This window comes from Colossoma macropomum, unplaced genomic scaffold (genome assembly GCF_904425465.1).
Source record: "Colossoma macropomum unplaced genomic scaffold, Colossoma_macropomum, whole genome shotgun sequence".
Lineage (NCBI taxonomy): Eukaryota > Metazoa > Chordata > Actinopteri > Characiformes > Serrasalmidae > Colossoma > Colossoma macropomum.
The window spans coordinates 42,318,679-42,335,255 of record NW_023494791.1 but is presented as its reverse complement, the minus strand read 5'-3'; the positions used below and the strand labels follow the sequence as shown (position 1 = coordinate 42,335,255).

General features: G+C 37.8%; 1 protein-coding gene across 1 annotated transcript; it reads right to left on the bottom strand.

Moving 5' to 3' along the window:
* Nucleotides 1-1,467: 1,467 nt before the first annotated feature.
* syf2 (SYF2 pre-mRNA-splicing factor) lies at nt 1,468-15,610 on the bottom strand. Its single transcript, XM_036575102.1, has 7 exons — nt 15,527-15,610; nt 12,691-12,789; nt 11,047-11,172; nt 9,230-9,347; nt 7,168-7,258; nt 5,816-5,914; nt 1,468-1,923 (listed from the first exon to the last, which is right to left on the bottom strand). Exons 1-7 carry the CDS (start codon nt 15,542-15,544, stop codon nt 1,758-1,760), a joined length of 717 nt encoding a protein of 238 aa, XP_036430995.1. The 5' UTR covers nt 15,545-15,610; the 3' UTR covers nt 1,468-1,757.
* Between the last annotated feature and the right edge of the window lie 967 nt (nt 15,611-16,577).

The window sequence follows — 16,577 nt, the reverse complement described above, 5'->3', positions numbered from 1 at the left end:
CATCAGTGCCTGACGTCACAAATGCTCTTTTGACTGAACACAGATTCCCATAGACACACTCCAGAATCTTGTGGCAAAACTCCATATTAAAGCCAATGATTTTGTAAAAGGATGTCCAAGCTGTTACTGTTTCACTGTGTTCTAGATACATTTTGAAGGGTTTTAGTCTAAGATCAAAGTTCCACTGTTTTCTACTGAGCTTCTTAAAGAGATTCCCCAGTATAGTCCACCTGCCACACCTGTAGTGTGCAGCCAAATTACCACCGACAATAATTTCGCATTTTCCTGTACTTAGGAAAAGAACAGAAAATTTGTTGACTCACAACACACTTAAGTCAACTGAAGTCAACGGGCAGTTGTTAAGTAGTCATTCATTCACTATGGATGCAGCAGACACAGATTAGGTTGAAAGTATTCCTTTAAAAGCCTCCAAACAAAAAAGTTTGACCGTCCTCAGTGACTCACTTTGGCTGTGACAAGTGCTTTAAGAAGGCTGAAGGAAGATCTACGCTGTATGTTGAATTACCATGTGGCTTTTACACAAATCCTTCCTGTGATGCAACTACTTGTCTTACCTGCAAACACTAGATTTCTAAACCTGCTCCTACATACACTTTCTGGTTTCTGACTCCATCTCGTTTTCAGCGTCATGATCACATATATCAAAGGGATTAATTTGTGTGGACCCCCTCTTTGAGTCGATACTGCCTCTGAGAACAAAAGAGAGAAATCATAAACAAGGCATGGCTCTAATTCCCAACACACCAGGGCTTTGAAAGCAGCCCCCGAAAAACCAATTGTCTCCAAACCCCACCAGGCCTAATTCATAACATTCATTTATATGCAGATGGGGCCAGCGTGCTGCTTGTTCGACTCCCACAGCGAAAGAGGTTGGAGGGGGGTTTAAACTGAAACCTCATGAGGCCTGATCAGGATGAAGTATCACCCAGTGGTACAACTAATGAAGTGATTGGAGTAGCAGTGGTCATTTCTCACTTCTTTGGATGACTGCAGAATATTAAACAATTGGGTATCTCTTGGTTTCCACCTTTGAGGATGTCAGTTCTCAAGGCATTGTTACCACCTTGTAATAGAATCAGCATTTCCGATCTTTTCCTCTAGGTGGCGCTTGGACACTTCAATACTGACATGGGCGTGAACAAATCAAGGCAGCCTGGGAACAGCTGTAGTCTACTTTGAAGCTGGTTCAGGTCACAAGTCTCTCCCTCTGATATCTTGCTGCTCTGAGGCATCTAGACCTGATGGGGAGATAGATAATGGCCTAATTGAATTGCCGAATTGTTTACTCCCGCAGTACCTACACGCTGACACTTTTCCAAAGGCTATGAGCCTTAACTCATAGCCTCTTCACGCCCTGAAGAAAAAAGATAGCGCCGGCTTCTCACGCTCAGCCATTCCCTCTGCCTCTCTTACACAGCCCCACGCCTGGCCACAAGAACGCTCGTGTTTAAAAATGGAAATTTCTTTTATTCAAAAAATGTGTAGCAGGAAGGTTTCACACAACAGAACAGAGAGAAAGTAAGCATCCATTTTACTCGACACCTTCAGCATTCATATCAAAATAATAAGTATAATAGGCATCTTTCATAATATCAAATAATACACAGGCCATAGTAGTTTCTATAGTTTAGGTACGCTGACTAAAACCACACAAGAAAACAGAAGTTTGTCCCCTTTATCTAACAACTGCTTGCCATATAGAAGAAGAATGAAGTCCATGGTGACAGTACTGGTGTTTACACTGCTGTCCCTCTCTCCAGGTTCTGTTTGATCTCCGCGGTGTATTTGCCATAGAAGCGCTCAGCCTTCTTGTTGAACTTGGCGTTCCTCTCATTGATGTAGTCGATGTCAGCGTCATCGTTGTACGCTCTGCGGCGGCTGTATTTGGAACGTTTCTCAATTCTGTAAAGAACACAAAAGAATTAAGAGAAACACCCCCATCAAGCTTGTTTATATACAAATATCAGAACATGTGGCCCTACGTATCGCTGCTGTCGGAACAAAACCTTGTTTCTCCATTTTTGTCGTTTTCCAGTTTTTTAAATGATTTGGAAGTACCTGTTGCCCTTTACAATGTCATGATGAACAGACCAAAATAAATGGCCCAAAATGACTTGTAAAAAATGTTGGTTCCATTGACTTACATTAAAAGTAAAGAAGGTTTTTTCTTTCTCCTGTAAAGTTACCCTTTGGGAGATATGAGGTTTTGTTCCGACAACAGCGATATATAATACAAATGGGAGTTTGAAATGAATTGTTTTGTTAAAGTGAAAACACATCCCCTACAGCAGAGGATAGCAACCCTGGTCCTGTAGATCTGTAGTATTATTTTTTACTTTAGGTTTAAGTTTAAGTTTAGGACAGACACCTCCCAACAGAACATACCTCAAATTATGACTTGTATATATTGAGCTTATTACTATCTCAATGAATGCCTTGGCTCTAAATATATCATAACAAAATCCCTGTAATTATCTAAGCTCTGAATACTTAATTGTTTTTTCCTTCCTGTGGGACTGTAGTTAGATCTTTCAGTCCAAACACGAAAAACATGGTCACAAAATTTTCAGTTTGGCCACAAGATTCATCGCCTTGGTGACCCGAGTGGCCAATTCAAAAACTTTTATATCCGTCCTCCTCTGCTTCCTTAACCACACACAAACACATCCTCTTTCTTTGTGGATTACAAGTCTAATGTTTGACTTTATGACTTTAACAGTGTCAGTCCTCAGGCTCAGTAAGATACACCTCCTTAACCATGCGCACGCACACACAGTTTGTTTGAACATCTTCAAAGTGTGGTTGTGCGTCATGCTCTGGCAGCCACAGCCCTGTATAATCTCTCACAGGAGCTAAAAGCAGCTCCCTCAAAACAGAAGAGCAGAAAGAGTCTAATCTACTGCAGAGCACGTCCTCCCACACGCTAATCTACACATCTGTACGATACGCATCTACACATCCATAGCAGGAGATAAACATACAGAACTGAGGACACAGAAGTGGCTAGAATGGGAGGCACCATAATGTAAATACATCTATCTTAATTGCCGCATGCTATTCAGAACTTTCCGACTCTGCTAATGAGTAAAAAGCACATCCAATGTGCATAGTGCTGGTCAAAAGTTTGGGTCTAGCCTTTTTGGACTTTATTTATTTTCACCAATTAAGAAACTTTCGGTAACACTTTCTATGAATGTCACCTTTGTAAGCATCTATAAACACATTCAGAACATGTTGTAATGCATTCATAAGGCATTATAAACATAGCTATAAATATTTATAAAAATGCATTATACATTACAGCCATGTTTATTATGCATTATGAATTGATACATTATAAGTACTGTTCATAACAAATTATAAGAGCTCATAAGTCGTATTTGTCCGCTCTAAGTAAAGTGAAGCGTACTGTACTAAAGCCTCCTCCAGTGTTAAGAGTGAGGCTTCAAGTTGAAGTATTTACTGAAGGATTTACTGAAACACTAAAACATTCACAATAAAGCACATTACAGGCTTCAAATGTCAGAGTTTAAACTAGAGCTGCCATCAGTGTTTTACCCAGTGTGGGAAAGGTAATGTACACCACCGTTAGCTTGGTATTTGTCTTTACTTTATGCTCTCCAAGCTGGGACTGACTTCTTTGGCCCTGACATTATAACATGTTATTAACACTATTTATAATGCATTATATAAACAATTCATCATGTATAATAAACATGGCTATAAAGTGTAATTCAGTGTAATTCTTTTTTATAAATATTTATAACCATGTTTATAATGCCTTATGAATACATTATAACATGTTATAAATGTGTTTATAGATGCTTACAAATGCGACATTCATAGAAAGTGTTACCAAACTTTCTAATTAAGAAAAACGGTCTGCAAAAAACTGTTAGCATAAAGACACTATGTGCTAATGCTTTGGGTATATTTAGTTTCAACAATAAGGTTCTTGTTCAATAAAGTGTCTTCCTTGGTAGGAATAGCAGTTTTTGCCTAAATAAATGACCTGACTGCTTTTTTCTCCAAACAATTGTTAAAAGCACATGGTTTTTAAATTTTTTTTTGTTTTGTTTAGCCCCCTATATAAAAATAAAAAAATAAATAAATCCACTCACCCCAGATATGGGGGATCAGCCAACACATTTTCAGAGTTCAAATTTTGCTTCTTTATTTTAGCACTGGAGCTACGGGGCTAATGTTGCTAAGAAACAACAGCCTAGACTCCCCTTTATGTTCATGCATGTCATGCAGAAACACAGACTCTACATTACATCTGTATTTTTGGGTGTTTCTATTTATAGCCACACATACACAGTTTGAAAATGAAGTTATTGATAAAAGAAACCATGAACATGTAGCATCCATATGTCTGCGTGACGCACATGCACACAAAGAAGAGTCAGAATTCTGCACAACATTTGTTGTCTACATTGGATTCCTGCTGCATTCAACTACATGGTAAACTTTCATTAATTTTCATAGTTCACAATAAGTTGAACTGTGTCCTAAACCACATCAACAAGTCTGCAGCACATTAATGAAGCTCTGGATGTAGTTTTAGCAGGCTGAGAGAAGTTCTGAAGACATATTTACTGAGATGATTTGGGTGACTATTGACTTACATTATTTGTTAGCAACATTAGTCTGGTAGCTCCAGTTCTAAACTAAAGAAGCAAAATTTGCACACCAAACATGTCATGGCTGATCAAATACATCTGGGGTAGATGAAAAATGATGTACATTTGACTTTCTGCCAAACCATTTTTTGAGTTTTGAGTGCTGATGAGTGCTGACATCACAACTAAGGGTTAAAATGGGTGGGCTTAGGCAATATTCCCAAAGTAGTACTATCACAGGTGTAGTCTCAAATATTTACGTTTGTAGTTTTGTTTACCATAAGCCTGTTTAGTCTTTAATAAGTTAAGTTGCTGCAAACAACAAATATAACATTTGTCATTTGTACTAAAAACACTTTACAAAAGTTGGCTTTTCACAGGCACAAGAGAGCACTAGAAAACATTTAAAGCTACACGCTATAACAGGGCTGCTGGGCGATTTTTAAAGTCAAATTAAATAATTTCTAAAGACCTCAACAAAGGAAACATACCATTTCTACAGCACACCACCAGACACAAACTCAAATATGGCTTGTATTAATGTCTAGTCTATGCAAACCAATTGTTTGAAAACCAAATATGGTTTGTTTTGAGATGCATGATCATTGCGCTGTCTTTTCAGTGTGCTTAACTTTGCGATTTAGTCATCCTTTATCGGTCAGCTGGAAATTTCTGGTGGGCAGAATATTATGAATTAGTTTAATATTCTCTTTTTAACCCAGACTTTATGCTTTGTTTTAAAATGTAATACCTCTAACAGATAAAGACAATCTATTTAAAAACATAAGACGTTTTAAGGATCTGCGGGAACCCTGTATAAAACCAACACAATGTATTAAACACACACACACACACACACACACACACACACACACACACACACACACACACACCACCAGATGCAGATCTGAGAATGCAGGCCTAACAGAAAAAAACTGTGGAAAACGAGAGAAATGAGAGGGTTGATGGAGTTTGCGATACAAAAGGGCCCGAAGTGCCTTCACAGTAGATAAGATCATTGAGTTTTATCTGGGAAGCTCATTCAGCACATTAAGCCCATTGTGGCCCATTAAGAAATATGGGAGATGTCCCAGATCCTCACACACGCAACTACCGCTGTCTGAAACACATTCTGTATACAGATCACCCCCCCCACTCGCCCCCCAACTTACTGTTTCTCCACGTCCTCCTGCATGCGGTTGATGGCCTCTTTAGAAGGTACGTGGGTTCCGTGAATCAGGCTGTTGGAGGTGGGGTGGAAATCTTCACCACTGAGAAAACACACAGGCAAAGGAAGATTATTGTCTAAAGCTCAATTCAGATAATAATGGTATCAGAATACACATTCTCCAAATCACCCTTAAAAACAAGAACATCCAGTAGGTGGCAACAGTATATTAATAGCCAGGCTGAAGCCTATTATATATATATTGCTTAATTCTGACCATAATTATCGCTTTGTTTATCACCATCATGACAGCAGTGATGATGACACGCAGGCTGAGTTGTTTATATGAATAATATATATAAATATATATGAAACAATATTCTATTTAAAGGCCTTTGATGATGAAATGTCTTGTAGTCTATTCTTTTATTTTCATGGCTGGAAAAAGATGAAGCTTCCAAATAATTGTTAGAGAAACAAATACCAGCATAATGTAAAAATACTCAAGTATTAGAAATATTTAACCCAACATAATTAACAGAAGAATTATTGTCATATTCTATACATGCATTTTACAGTAGCTAATAATTTGTATGTGAATGCATAATTCTATAGCTGATTACATTTATTCATTTTTTTATTATTCACAACTTTTTTCGCATAGATATTAAACTGCCTCAAAAACGTTAAACATTGCACGTTACATGCTTATTTATGTTATTACATAATTACCTAGTCGCAAAATGAATACATTTACATTCATTTTACACTATGTATTGGTTTACGTCTGCATTTCTGACTTTTTCATTTGTTTCGATATCAAAACGTGACAAAAACAGCAAAAATGTAAGACGCTTTTCTTTCTGCACAAAACTACACAGCAATTACTTTTCACTAAATCCAAAAAAAACCACAAAACATAAAAATGGTAAGGACTGAAAGTGTAGCATCCCCGCTTTCAACAGAATTTGTCCACTTGTTTTAATGAGCTGCGAATGAGAAATAATACAATACATACATACATACATATATATTGCTGCTATTGGAAGAAAACCTTCTATCTCCATTTTTGTTGGTTTTCAGTTTTTGACATCATTTGAAAATACTTGTTGTCTTTTACATTGTTTGTAAATTTCATGACTTGGAAAAAAGTCTGGTTTCATTGACTTACATTAAAAGTAAAGTAGGTTTTTCCCTTGTCCTCTAAAGTTTTCTTTTTGGAGATACAAGGTTTTCTTCGGACAACAGCGATATATGCTTGCGAAACCTGTGACTCTTAAGTGTTAATACAGTATTATTAATACATTACAAGAGACGTATTAGGCTAAATGTAATTTTGTAGGTTCTAATGCTTACTATTCCTCTCTCTGTCTTTCGTAGCCCTCCATATCAGGCTTGATCTGCTTGGTGAGCCTCTGGTACTGCCTCAGCTGGGCCTCTGCGTATCCTGTGGAGAGAACACAGAAAGAAAAGAAAGCATAAGAAAAGGAATGAAGGAATGAAATGATCACATAAAAGCCAGAGTGATGACAGAGGAGTGAGAGATTGAGGGCAGACTGTAATTACCTAATTACCAGAACCGATCACAAACAGGTGTCAAAAAATAAGCTCTGCATGGTTTAATTTCTACATCCTTTAATCTCGCCACATGGCCGCCATACTTGGGAGAGAAATAATGACTCATGCTGAACGAGTAACTCTCAGTTCAACCCAAATGCTTTTAGATGGAGTATAAGCAAATCCACTCGTAAGATGGGTGCACACGACAAGATTTTAGCCCCATTTTTAGCCTCTCCTGATACATTTCTCAACAAACACTAGTTCAGAATTATATCTGAACTAGTATTTACTGGTTCAGGTACATGAATAAGGCTTGTGTATTGTGAAGTGGCTGAACTAGACCTTAAATTAAAGTACAAGTTATAATTAAGTGTACTTAAAGGGGAATTCTACAGTTTGTTCAACATTTATGTCCCATTTAATACATTAAAATATCAAAGAAACCCCAAAGAAAACTCCTGGTGGTTTTGGATAGTAAATTAAATGGCTGTATTGGTGTTGTGACCCTTGTTCCTATCACCACAACTGTAAGATGGTGAAAGGAACTGTAAAGAAATCTGTACATTTCTCTATAATGAACCATTTCACATCAACACATCTCAAGGACTTAATTATTCAGAAATTTGGGAAAAAAAAACTCTGGAAGCATCAAAGGTCGTTACTCAAGTAGAAATACAGACAGAATACTTCCACTCAAGCAGTAACAGACAGTGACTGGTCATCTTCTATGTTTGTCAAATGGTTCTTTTTGATCAGAGTTCTCGAAGCCTATGCGGTCTGGCTTACGAGCCTGTATCACAGCACAGCTTACAGAGGAAATTTCATCTCGTGTAGTATTTCCACACTAACGAAGGACTTTGTTCTTGTGTTTAGAAGAAAAACTGATTTCTGTTCTCTCCTCCTGCCTGTTTACTGCAGTTTACACTGCTGCTGTATTTCGCCGCTGCTGCCTAGAGCACAGATTAGTGCGATTATAAGTGGTGTGGTCGACTAGTCTATGCAACTACTATTACCAATACCAATATCTTGGCTTTGATACCGATTCCTAAGCAATATCTTAGCATCTTTCTGACATCTTTTTAATTGTTGGGGGTGTTCTTTTAAACAGTTGTTGTCACGGCTGGTGCAGCACAGTGGGTGATCCCGCTGCCTCATATGCAGCAGAGTAAGGTTCTATTACCCCACCGGGGCAACCACACCATGCTTCACCAATAAAAGTCCTTGGGCAAGACTCCTAATACTACATTTGTCTACCTCTGTAATGTAATTGAATTGTAAGTCCCTTTGGGTAAGAGCGTCTGCCAAATGCATAAATGTGAATGTAAATTACTAAACAAAAGCAGGAGTTGCTTAAACCAGAAATGAGTGTGAGGTGCCGGAAGTGGGTGTTATTACTGACCACAGTGGATTACAGACCAAACAAGAAGAGTTGATATTAATAACAGGCGGACTGCAAGGTAGGCATCCAATCAGCAGTGTAAGCATGTTTACTGGTTTACTGACACTGATGAGTCTGATCAGTACTGAAATTTAGTGTGGAATGACACAGTTTCAGTACTCTGCAGTACTGAAGTAATGTGGTCAGTACCATAAAAGTACTGACAGGTAATACTTGTAGTTGACTTTCAACTTTATAAATACTTGCATCTAAAGTTAGCCCCCCACCGCCCCCTGGGAATAACTAGTATTTAAATGATTTAGCCCATCTTTGCCAATACTTTAGCGGCTAAATGCTACATTCCCACTTACAATGCTACATAGAATGCTACATTAAAATTCGATGACGATCATTTAATGATAGCTTTTTTTTCCCTCAGTGGATCTGGACTGAAATTGGAGTTAAATTAGATGACCTTACCTGAGAAGCCGGGGTCAGGGTTTTTCTTTTTCTTCTTCTTCTCCCAGCGGTCAGCATCCTCGGCGCTGATCTCGAGCAGTTTCACACGCTCGTAGTCCTCCCCACGTTCGGCACATTCCTAATACAGGAATATAAGCTTGTTTTACAACATGGACTTGTGCAAACATAGCGGACCGAAAGCTGACTCCAAACTATCACTACACTTTGTAAACGAGTGACACAGGAAATGTAGAACCTTTACTGGCAAAAAACGTCTTGAACTGTCTATGAACCTCTTAAAAAAACTGCACTTGGTCTTACATTTTTACTCCAATTCAACACATACATAAAAAAGGGCATGAAATGCATGATAATGCAGTAAGACTAGATGGTCTTCTATACTATGCAAGATTCTATATTATGGAAGATTCCTATTCCAAAAGCTGTATCAGGCCAGATTCTGAAAAACTCAGTGTTGCATGGTGATACATATAAAAACACAACAAATGTTATACTTAATTCCATCGCATAAGACTGAACTGTAAAGCTCAACAAGGCTTACAGTGAAACAGCGTCTTTGATGTAAAGGTTAACACTGCCCAGATTTCGTGGTAAAGTTATCACATGAAAAATATCAATTCTCAGAACTGATGAAAGGTATGTGATTTTGAAGTAATAAACACAGAAGCCAATGCTGTGCTTAATAATAAGGAAATAATACATTAATGGGTGTTTTTCTGCCCTCACTGGCTGAAATTCAGGACCATTTTTGTCCTCAAATGAGGGAACGTGGCTATTTCTGACGCCAACCAGTCATAAGTATCATGGGCTAATCGCTAACAGGGATGCACCAAACCAACTGACATCTGAACTCCTGACTCCTGATCTGATACATAGGAACTGTTAAGGTTGTTGTGTTTCTCAGCAGCAAAGTACTTTACACATAATGTACCATACATGTAATGAGAGGAGCAGGACTGGAGGAAGATGATCGAGGATTCAAGAAGAAACAACAATGCAGATGATACAACACTCATAGGGGAAAATCTGGAAGACCTGAAGGTCCTTATGTAGAAAGCTGAAGAACACTGAAGCTGAAGCTGAAGGATCTGCATCTCACTATGAAGGAGACTAAGGTTCTGACAACAGGAAAGACAACTAACTTTCCTACATATGGACAAGATGTGGAAACAGTGGGCAGCTTTCACCTACTCAGATCAATTACTAACAACAAAGGATCCAGCACTTAAAAAAAACCACACAGATTGGCATTTTGCAGAAGAAAGAAGAAGGAGCTTGACAAGATTTTCAATACAATGATTTGTCTCTACAACCAAAGATCAGAACTGGCTCCACTATGGTCTTCTTTGTGGTTCTTTATGGGTGTGAAAGCTGGACAATAAACAAGAGAAACAAGAAAAAATATAGATGCCTTTGAACTTTGGTGTTGGGGAAGACTTTTGAGAGAACCCTGAATGGCAATAAAAACAAACAAATGGTTCCTCGAGCAAATCAAGCCTCACTCTCACACAAAGCCCAGATAACCAAACTAAGGCTCTTATTTGAGACATTTCCGAGATGAACCAATTTACTGGAAAAGACCATTATGCTGAGAACAGTTGAAGAAAACAGAGCTGGATACAATCAGTGGAATCATGAAGAGGCAATTCAGAAGCCTAAAGACCGAAACCAAAGACAGGATTTTCTTGAGAAACACCATCCATATGGTCTCCGGGTTCGGAATGGGCTTGATGGCACTTAATAATGAATGTACCACAGTGGAAATGCACTGTAATTGGTGCTGAAAATTCAGGATGCCATCCAGCCAATCAGCCTACCTTTTTCTTTGCATCCACCATGAGCTCATACTCGAGTCGGGCTTTCTTAGCCTCCCAGTTTGAGGGAAGCTTCAGCCTCTTGTCTTCCTCTACCACTTCCTGATGATTCAGCTTACGAGCCTCATTCTATAAATATAAAAAAAAACAAACCAAAAAAACTGCTCAGTTTACTTTATAAAAAATATACACTACTTAACACACTCATCGGTATCTCTTTATCTGGACAGTCCACTGCAGATGCTTATTTAACACTGACCTTTCGAACTTTCCATTAACCCTAATGTTACTGCTTACTCTAAGCTTAACCTTCACCACACTCCAAAACCTAAACCTTATCCCAGATCTAATCCTGTACATTAAAGGTAATGTAGACTATATAAAGCAAAGCCATTCAGAGCAGTTTGATGTGAAACGGTTCATTGTACAGAAACTTACTTAATCAGGTTTTCTTTACAGTGGTGGTGACGGGAACCAGGGGGGTCAAGATGACTACAACACAAATATAGCTATTTTATATATTATTCCTAAAGCTACATGCGACTTCTGAGTTTTATATATAATGTTGATAATGGCAAAGGATTGGTAAATCTTTAAAAAAATACAAACTTTTGGGCACTATTTTGCCTTACAACACCCAAATGTAAGTACGTCTCTGACATGCATAGAAAAAGTGCATTTTAGGCCAAAAACCTCAAAATAATCAAAAACCAAAGCCTCGGGTGTCAGGCACCATATTTGTAACCATTTCCTATAATTACATTCTGTGAAAGAGCTTTTACAGGCATTAAAGTTTTCTGACATCTGATCCCAATCACTACTGCTGTGAATAATACTGACTTGGTAAGTTTCTCTATTTGCATTTCATATCAAACCGCTCTGAATGACTCATATACATCTGAAAAACCCAAAATACATCTTAGTCATGCAACTATGGAGAAATTTTGAATTCCCCTTTAACTTTGCTTCTGGTTCTAATGCTAACCCTGTTAATAATTTTTCACCAGATACTCTGTTAACAGTTAACATGTTAAACATCAGTAGTTAATCTATAGAGGACTATACAAATAAAGTAGCAAAAAAACCCATCAAGTAAAATTGTATAAAAATAGGATGGCACCAACCCCTTAGTTCAACTTACTTTCCTTGAGCTCCATTGGTTTAGGGGATATTTTATATTTTTTATTGATTTTGTCTCCTCTTGATTTCATGATAATGAAGCGCTCAATGTGTGATGTCTTTTCCAAACCAGATTACCTGCTGTTACTTTGCCACGCAGCAATATCACCAAGGTGTTTGGAAAGAGTAAGTGCTACTGATTGTTATGACGTCTGTCTCATTTTTGTAAAGTAAGCAGTTCCAGAGTAGTTGAATTGAGAAGATGGAGTGCAAAAATACTGCCAGTGGGTTCAAAGGATTAACAATACATGAGTTGTTCGGCCATCTGCATATGTTCTCTTTAAGCCAGGCATACACTGTGCGACTGTAGGCCATGTTTAAGCCTGATTTGGTTGTAGACGAATGAACTTCAGGATCTGAATTTAGCTTCGCTAGTTGTCATTTGGCATGCAGTGTGAGGAGGGAAGCGATAGGCGATTGACTGCAATTATTGCAGAGACGATTATGAAATTGTGTTTTTTATCTCACCCTTTTAAAATGAAGCTCTCTGAATTTTCTCAGCCTTTCCTCTCTCTTCTGGGATGCTGCAGTTTCGGCAGGCTCATCACTGATGACTGGCGCAGATACCTTCACACAGAGAAAACAAGGCTGATTAATTATGACATGAGGAGCACACTGCATGTAAAATGACACAAATTAACAATCCAGTCACACAAAAATCTACTATGTTCAATTTGTCTGGTTCAACTTTGTCAGCTGGAAAAGTGGACACTATATCAGAACCATCTAGGTGTGTCATACATAAGCAATTAAACGAAAGGGACTGTAATCCTGTCAGTGAGCCGGTTGACGCAGATCATCGTGACGATATTTGTAAAAACCTATTTGATTGCTTTTAGTAGTATAAGCAGCAATATTTAAGCAACAGAATACCAGTTAATCCAGAATACCAGTTGAAATTCTTCCTTAAGTACGAATTTTGTCATGACCTTTACACCGGTATGCCACAAATAAGCACAGTAAATGTGATGTACAAACAGTGCAAACCATGCTAACATTAGTGCATTTAGCTGAGAGGCTGAATCAGGGATATTTCAATCACATTTCAAATGAAAATAAAAACTCAACAGACCCTCAATCACCTCCCACTGACTAGTCCGTTGCGTCTGAAATAGTCCACTTTGTTTTCAAAGCAGCGGACATAAAGAAATGGCCAGTCTTTTGGGGTTAGCCACAGCTTAACACACACCAGACCGACTGCTGCAATTCTGTTTCCTTTTGTACCGTCTGAGAAGCAGCCTGACTTGGTCAGACGAGGCTGTGGTCAGGGCCTTGCAAGTGAAACAAGCCGTGAACCAGCTGGTACTGACAGCATGCATGACTGTAATATATTCCACACTCCAGCAGTCAGAGGCACGGGTAAAATGCAGAATAACAAACCAAGTTCTTCAAATGGGAAACAACATTATTGCCAGGCTTGAGGGGCTAGTGTTAAAAAGCAACACCAACATGGTTTTATGCATGTATTATTCAGTTTTGTCTTTACAACTTTGCACAATAAAAATATTTGAGATTTTTCTCTGCAAATGAAACCTTTGTCAGCAATAGTGTTGCCACCTCAGCCCTGTAAAAATTCCTGGACACTCAATCAGTTTTTTTTTTAACTAAATTCATAGGACAGGGAGCAATGCTCACAACAGACAGATAAATAGACAGATGTCAGTTTAGATACAGAACCTAATCTTCTCAGTTATCGTGTTAAAGTGCAGCCTAGTGCCTAAATATGTCACCAGTACCTTCCCCAAACAACTGCCCCTACATAGAAGGTAATATAAACTAATCTATTACAGTGTTTATATACAAATGGTTTATTAACTGGATAGAAAGAAGCAGCTTGAACCTCATAAGAAATATTAACATACAAAACTGCTTGGATGTCTGGACATTTTGTGTCCAGGAACAATTTTTTTTTCCTGTCTAGGCAGCCGAAAAACCTGGACGGGTGGCAATTCTAATAAGCAATGTGTGAACCTTGAAGTAGCTTAATTCACTAATTAGAAAAGGTTTCTGGAATGAAATTCATGTTCTCCAGTAAAAGGAACCCAAGCAGCTTTCTGTGATGGGAACACAGCTAAGGCTCCGCAGTAGGCACTCGTTCATAGAGAAAAATGGGTTTATTACATAAATATGGGAAATCTGCCACCTAATTATAATTTTTTCCATTATTAAGTGAATAAATGACATCATAAGTCACTGCAGAGATTATTATTTTGAGATGCATTCTCACTATTTTGAAAAACTCTCATTATTTACATTTTCATCTCAAAAGCATAAAGACATCTCAAAATAATGAAAAAGCATCTCATATGTCTTCAAAAGAACGACTTAGTTTCACAAAATAATGGCATAGCAATTCACTTCATTATTAAATCATTTTTATACAAATTTGAACCTTTTTAACTCCTTGGGACCACCAGTGGTTCCAAAACGCACTTTGTCATATTCTTCATAACTTTCATATTTCATAAGCTACATTCAAAAGGGTCATATGAGAGCTGTAACTGTCTTCTTTCCAGTCAGATAGATGGGAAATGTAATTTTAAACCCTTAGAATAAAAGAAACTGAACTCACAATTTTATTTGTCTACTGAAAGTCGACCCATTTTTCCACAAATCTGAGCTATAAACTGGATCCCAGATGGTGCCTCTTCAGTGATATACTCTGTAAAAATTATTTTTTATAAAAAATTACAAAGAGTGTCTAAGATTTTTGGCTTTCAACAGTAAACTGTAAGCCTATAGCAATATGTGTGATCATAAAACACTGATCTGAGGGGAGTTTTTACAAAAAATAAACAAATACATCAAATAAAAATTTACATTTATTTCATGCAGTCACTAAATAATTTGCCATACGATTTGGTCCTGTAAATTCAGATGGACAAACCGAAATATACCCTGGAGAATAAGAGGTTAAGTGACAGAAAAGGGCTTCAACACAGTGAAAATGTTTTATAGCTACATAAATCTTCAGCAGGAACAACATCCACTTTGTCCTCACATTTAAGGCCACTGGTGCTTAAATCATTTATGTTTAAATGTCTAACAGAATGTTTAAGCGGTTATATTTGTTTGTCTCCAGTTTTACGTTGTTGTATTTCATTAAACGCTCAGCTAAGTTAATGTTAGCCCGTTCAGCTAACAGCCCGACCCGAAAACACGAACTGAGGAAAATGAAGATCCTAGAAAGGGATTTTTCAACGTTCAGCAACACTAGACCGGCCTAAAAGTACAGACCTAACGCGAGAGAGCCGGGAGAGCGGCTGAAAAGCGTGTTTTGTTGAGATTCCTGTAATGTTTTTACCTCCGAGCCAGACGCCATGATCGACCTCTTCACAACAACACAGAGAGCGGGCCGACACTGCGCGAGTCCGGGTGAAATCTGCCTTTGCACGTGATAGTTCCTACCCTGTACGGTCCGCGTGTTGAACTTACTCTCTCTCTCAAAGGGAAATGCCACCGATTTCTCGAAATTTGTGCATAATTCAATGGCAAAGATGTAAACAAAGTCATTCAGATTGGTTTGGTGTGAAATTCTTTGCCGAAAAACTTGACTTTACAGTGGTGGTGACCAGGGTTGCGATGTCTACAACACAAATATAGCAACTATTTTATTTAACATCAAAAACTGAAGCCACTTCTGATAATGGTAAAACAGTGATATATCTTCTTCTTTGGAGACTATATTGCCTCACAATGCCCTGCATACACCTTTCCACCCAAAAACCGTTTTAATGATTTTGATGATTAAGTTACGAGCACTTTTGAAAAATCCATGAATTTCTCCTTTAAAGCAATTTAAAATAATAAGGCAATTTGTTTGACATTATCTATGCACTAATTTACTAAATACATGTCTTTACTACAAAAATGAAGGAACATTTCTTACTAAATGTCCATAATTTGCTATTTTTATTTTTTTCCATTCTACCTACTTATGATATTAGTGTGGTTTTATGTACCAAAACAGTCTAAATTCATTTGTACATGACCATTTTTCAACCTCTCTTTATCCTGGCAATGGCTGCTATAGACTGAATAGGCAGATATGTGTGTCTTGGTTTTTCATGACATCAAAAAAACAAATGCAAAACAGGCTGTTTTGTAGCTCAGTTTCCATATGAGGACTGTAGGGACTGGGGAGTGAATGCTACATTTAGAACCTTTTACATTTAGGCAATGTTTACATTAAATTCTTCCCCCACCCCCAAAAAAAAGAAAAAGAAAAAGTTGCTGTTTTTTTTTATCTACACCATACACATAAACACATATACACATACAAACATACCTGCATTTGTTTCCCTAGAAATAAATGTAATAATAATTATAACAGTTAAATGACTTCCAGATTTTCC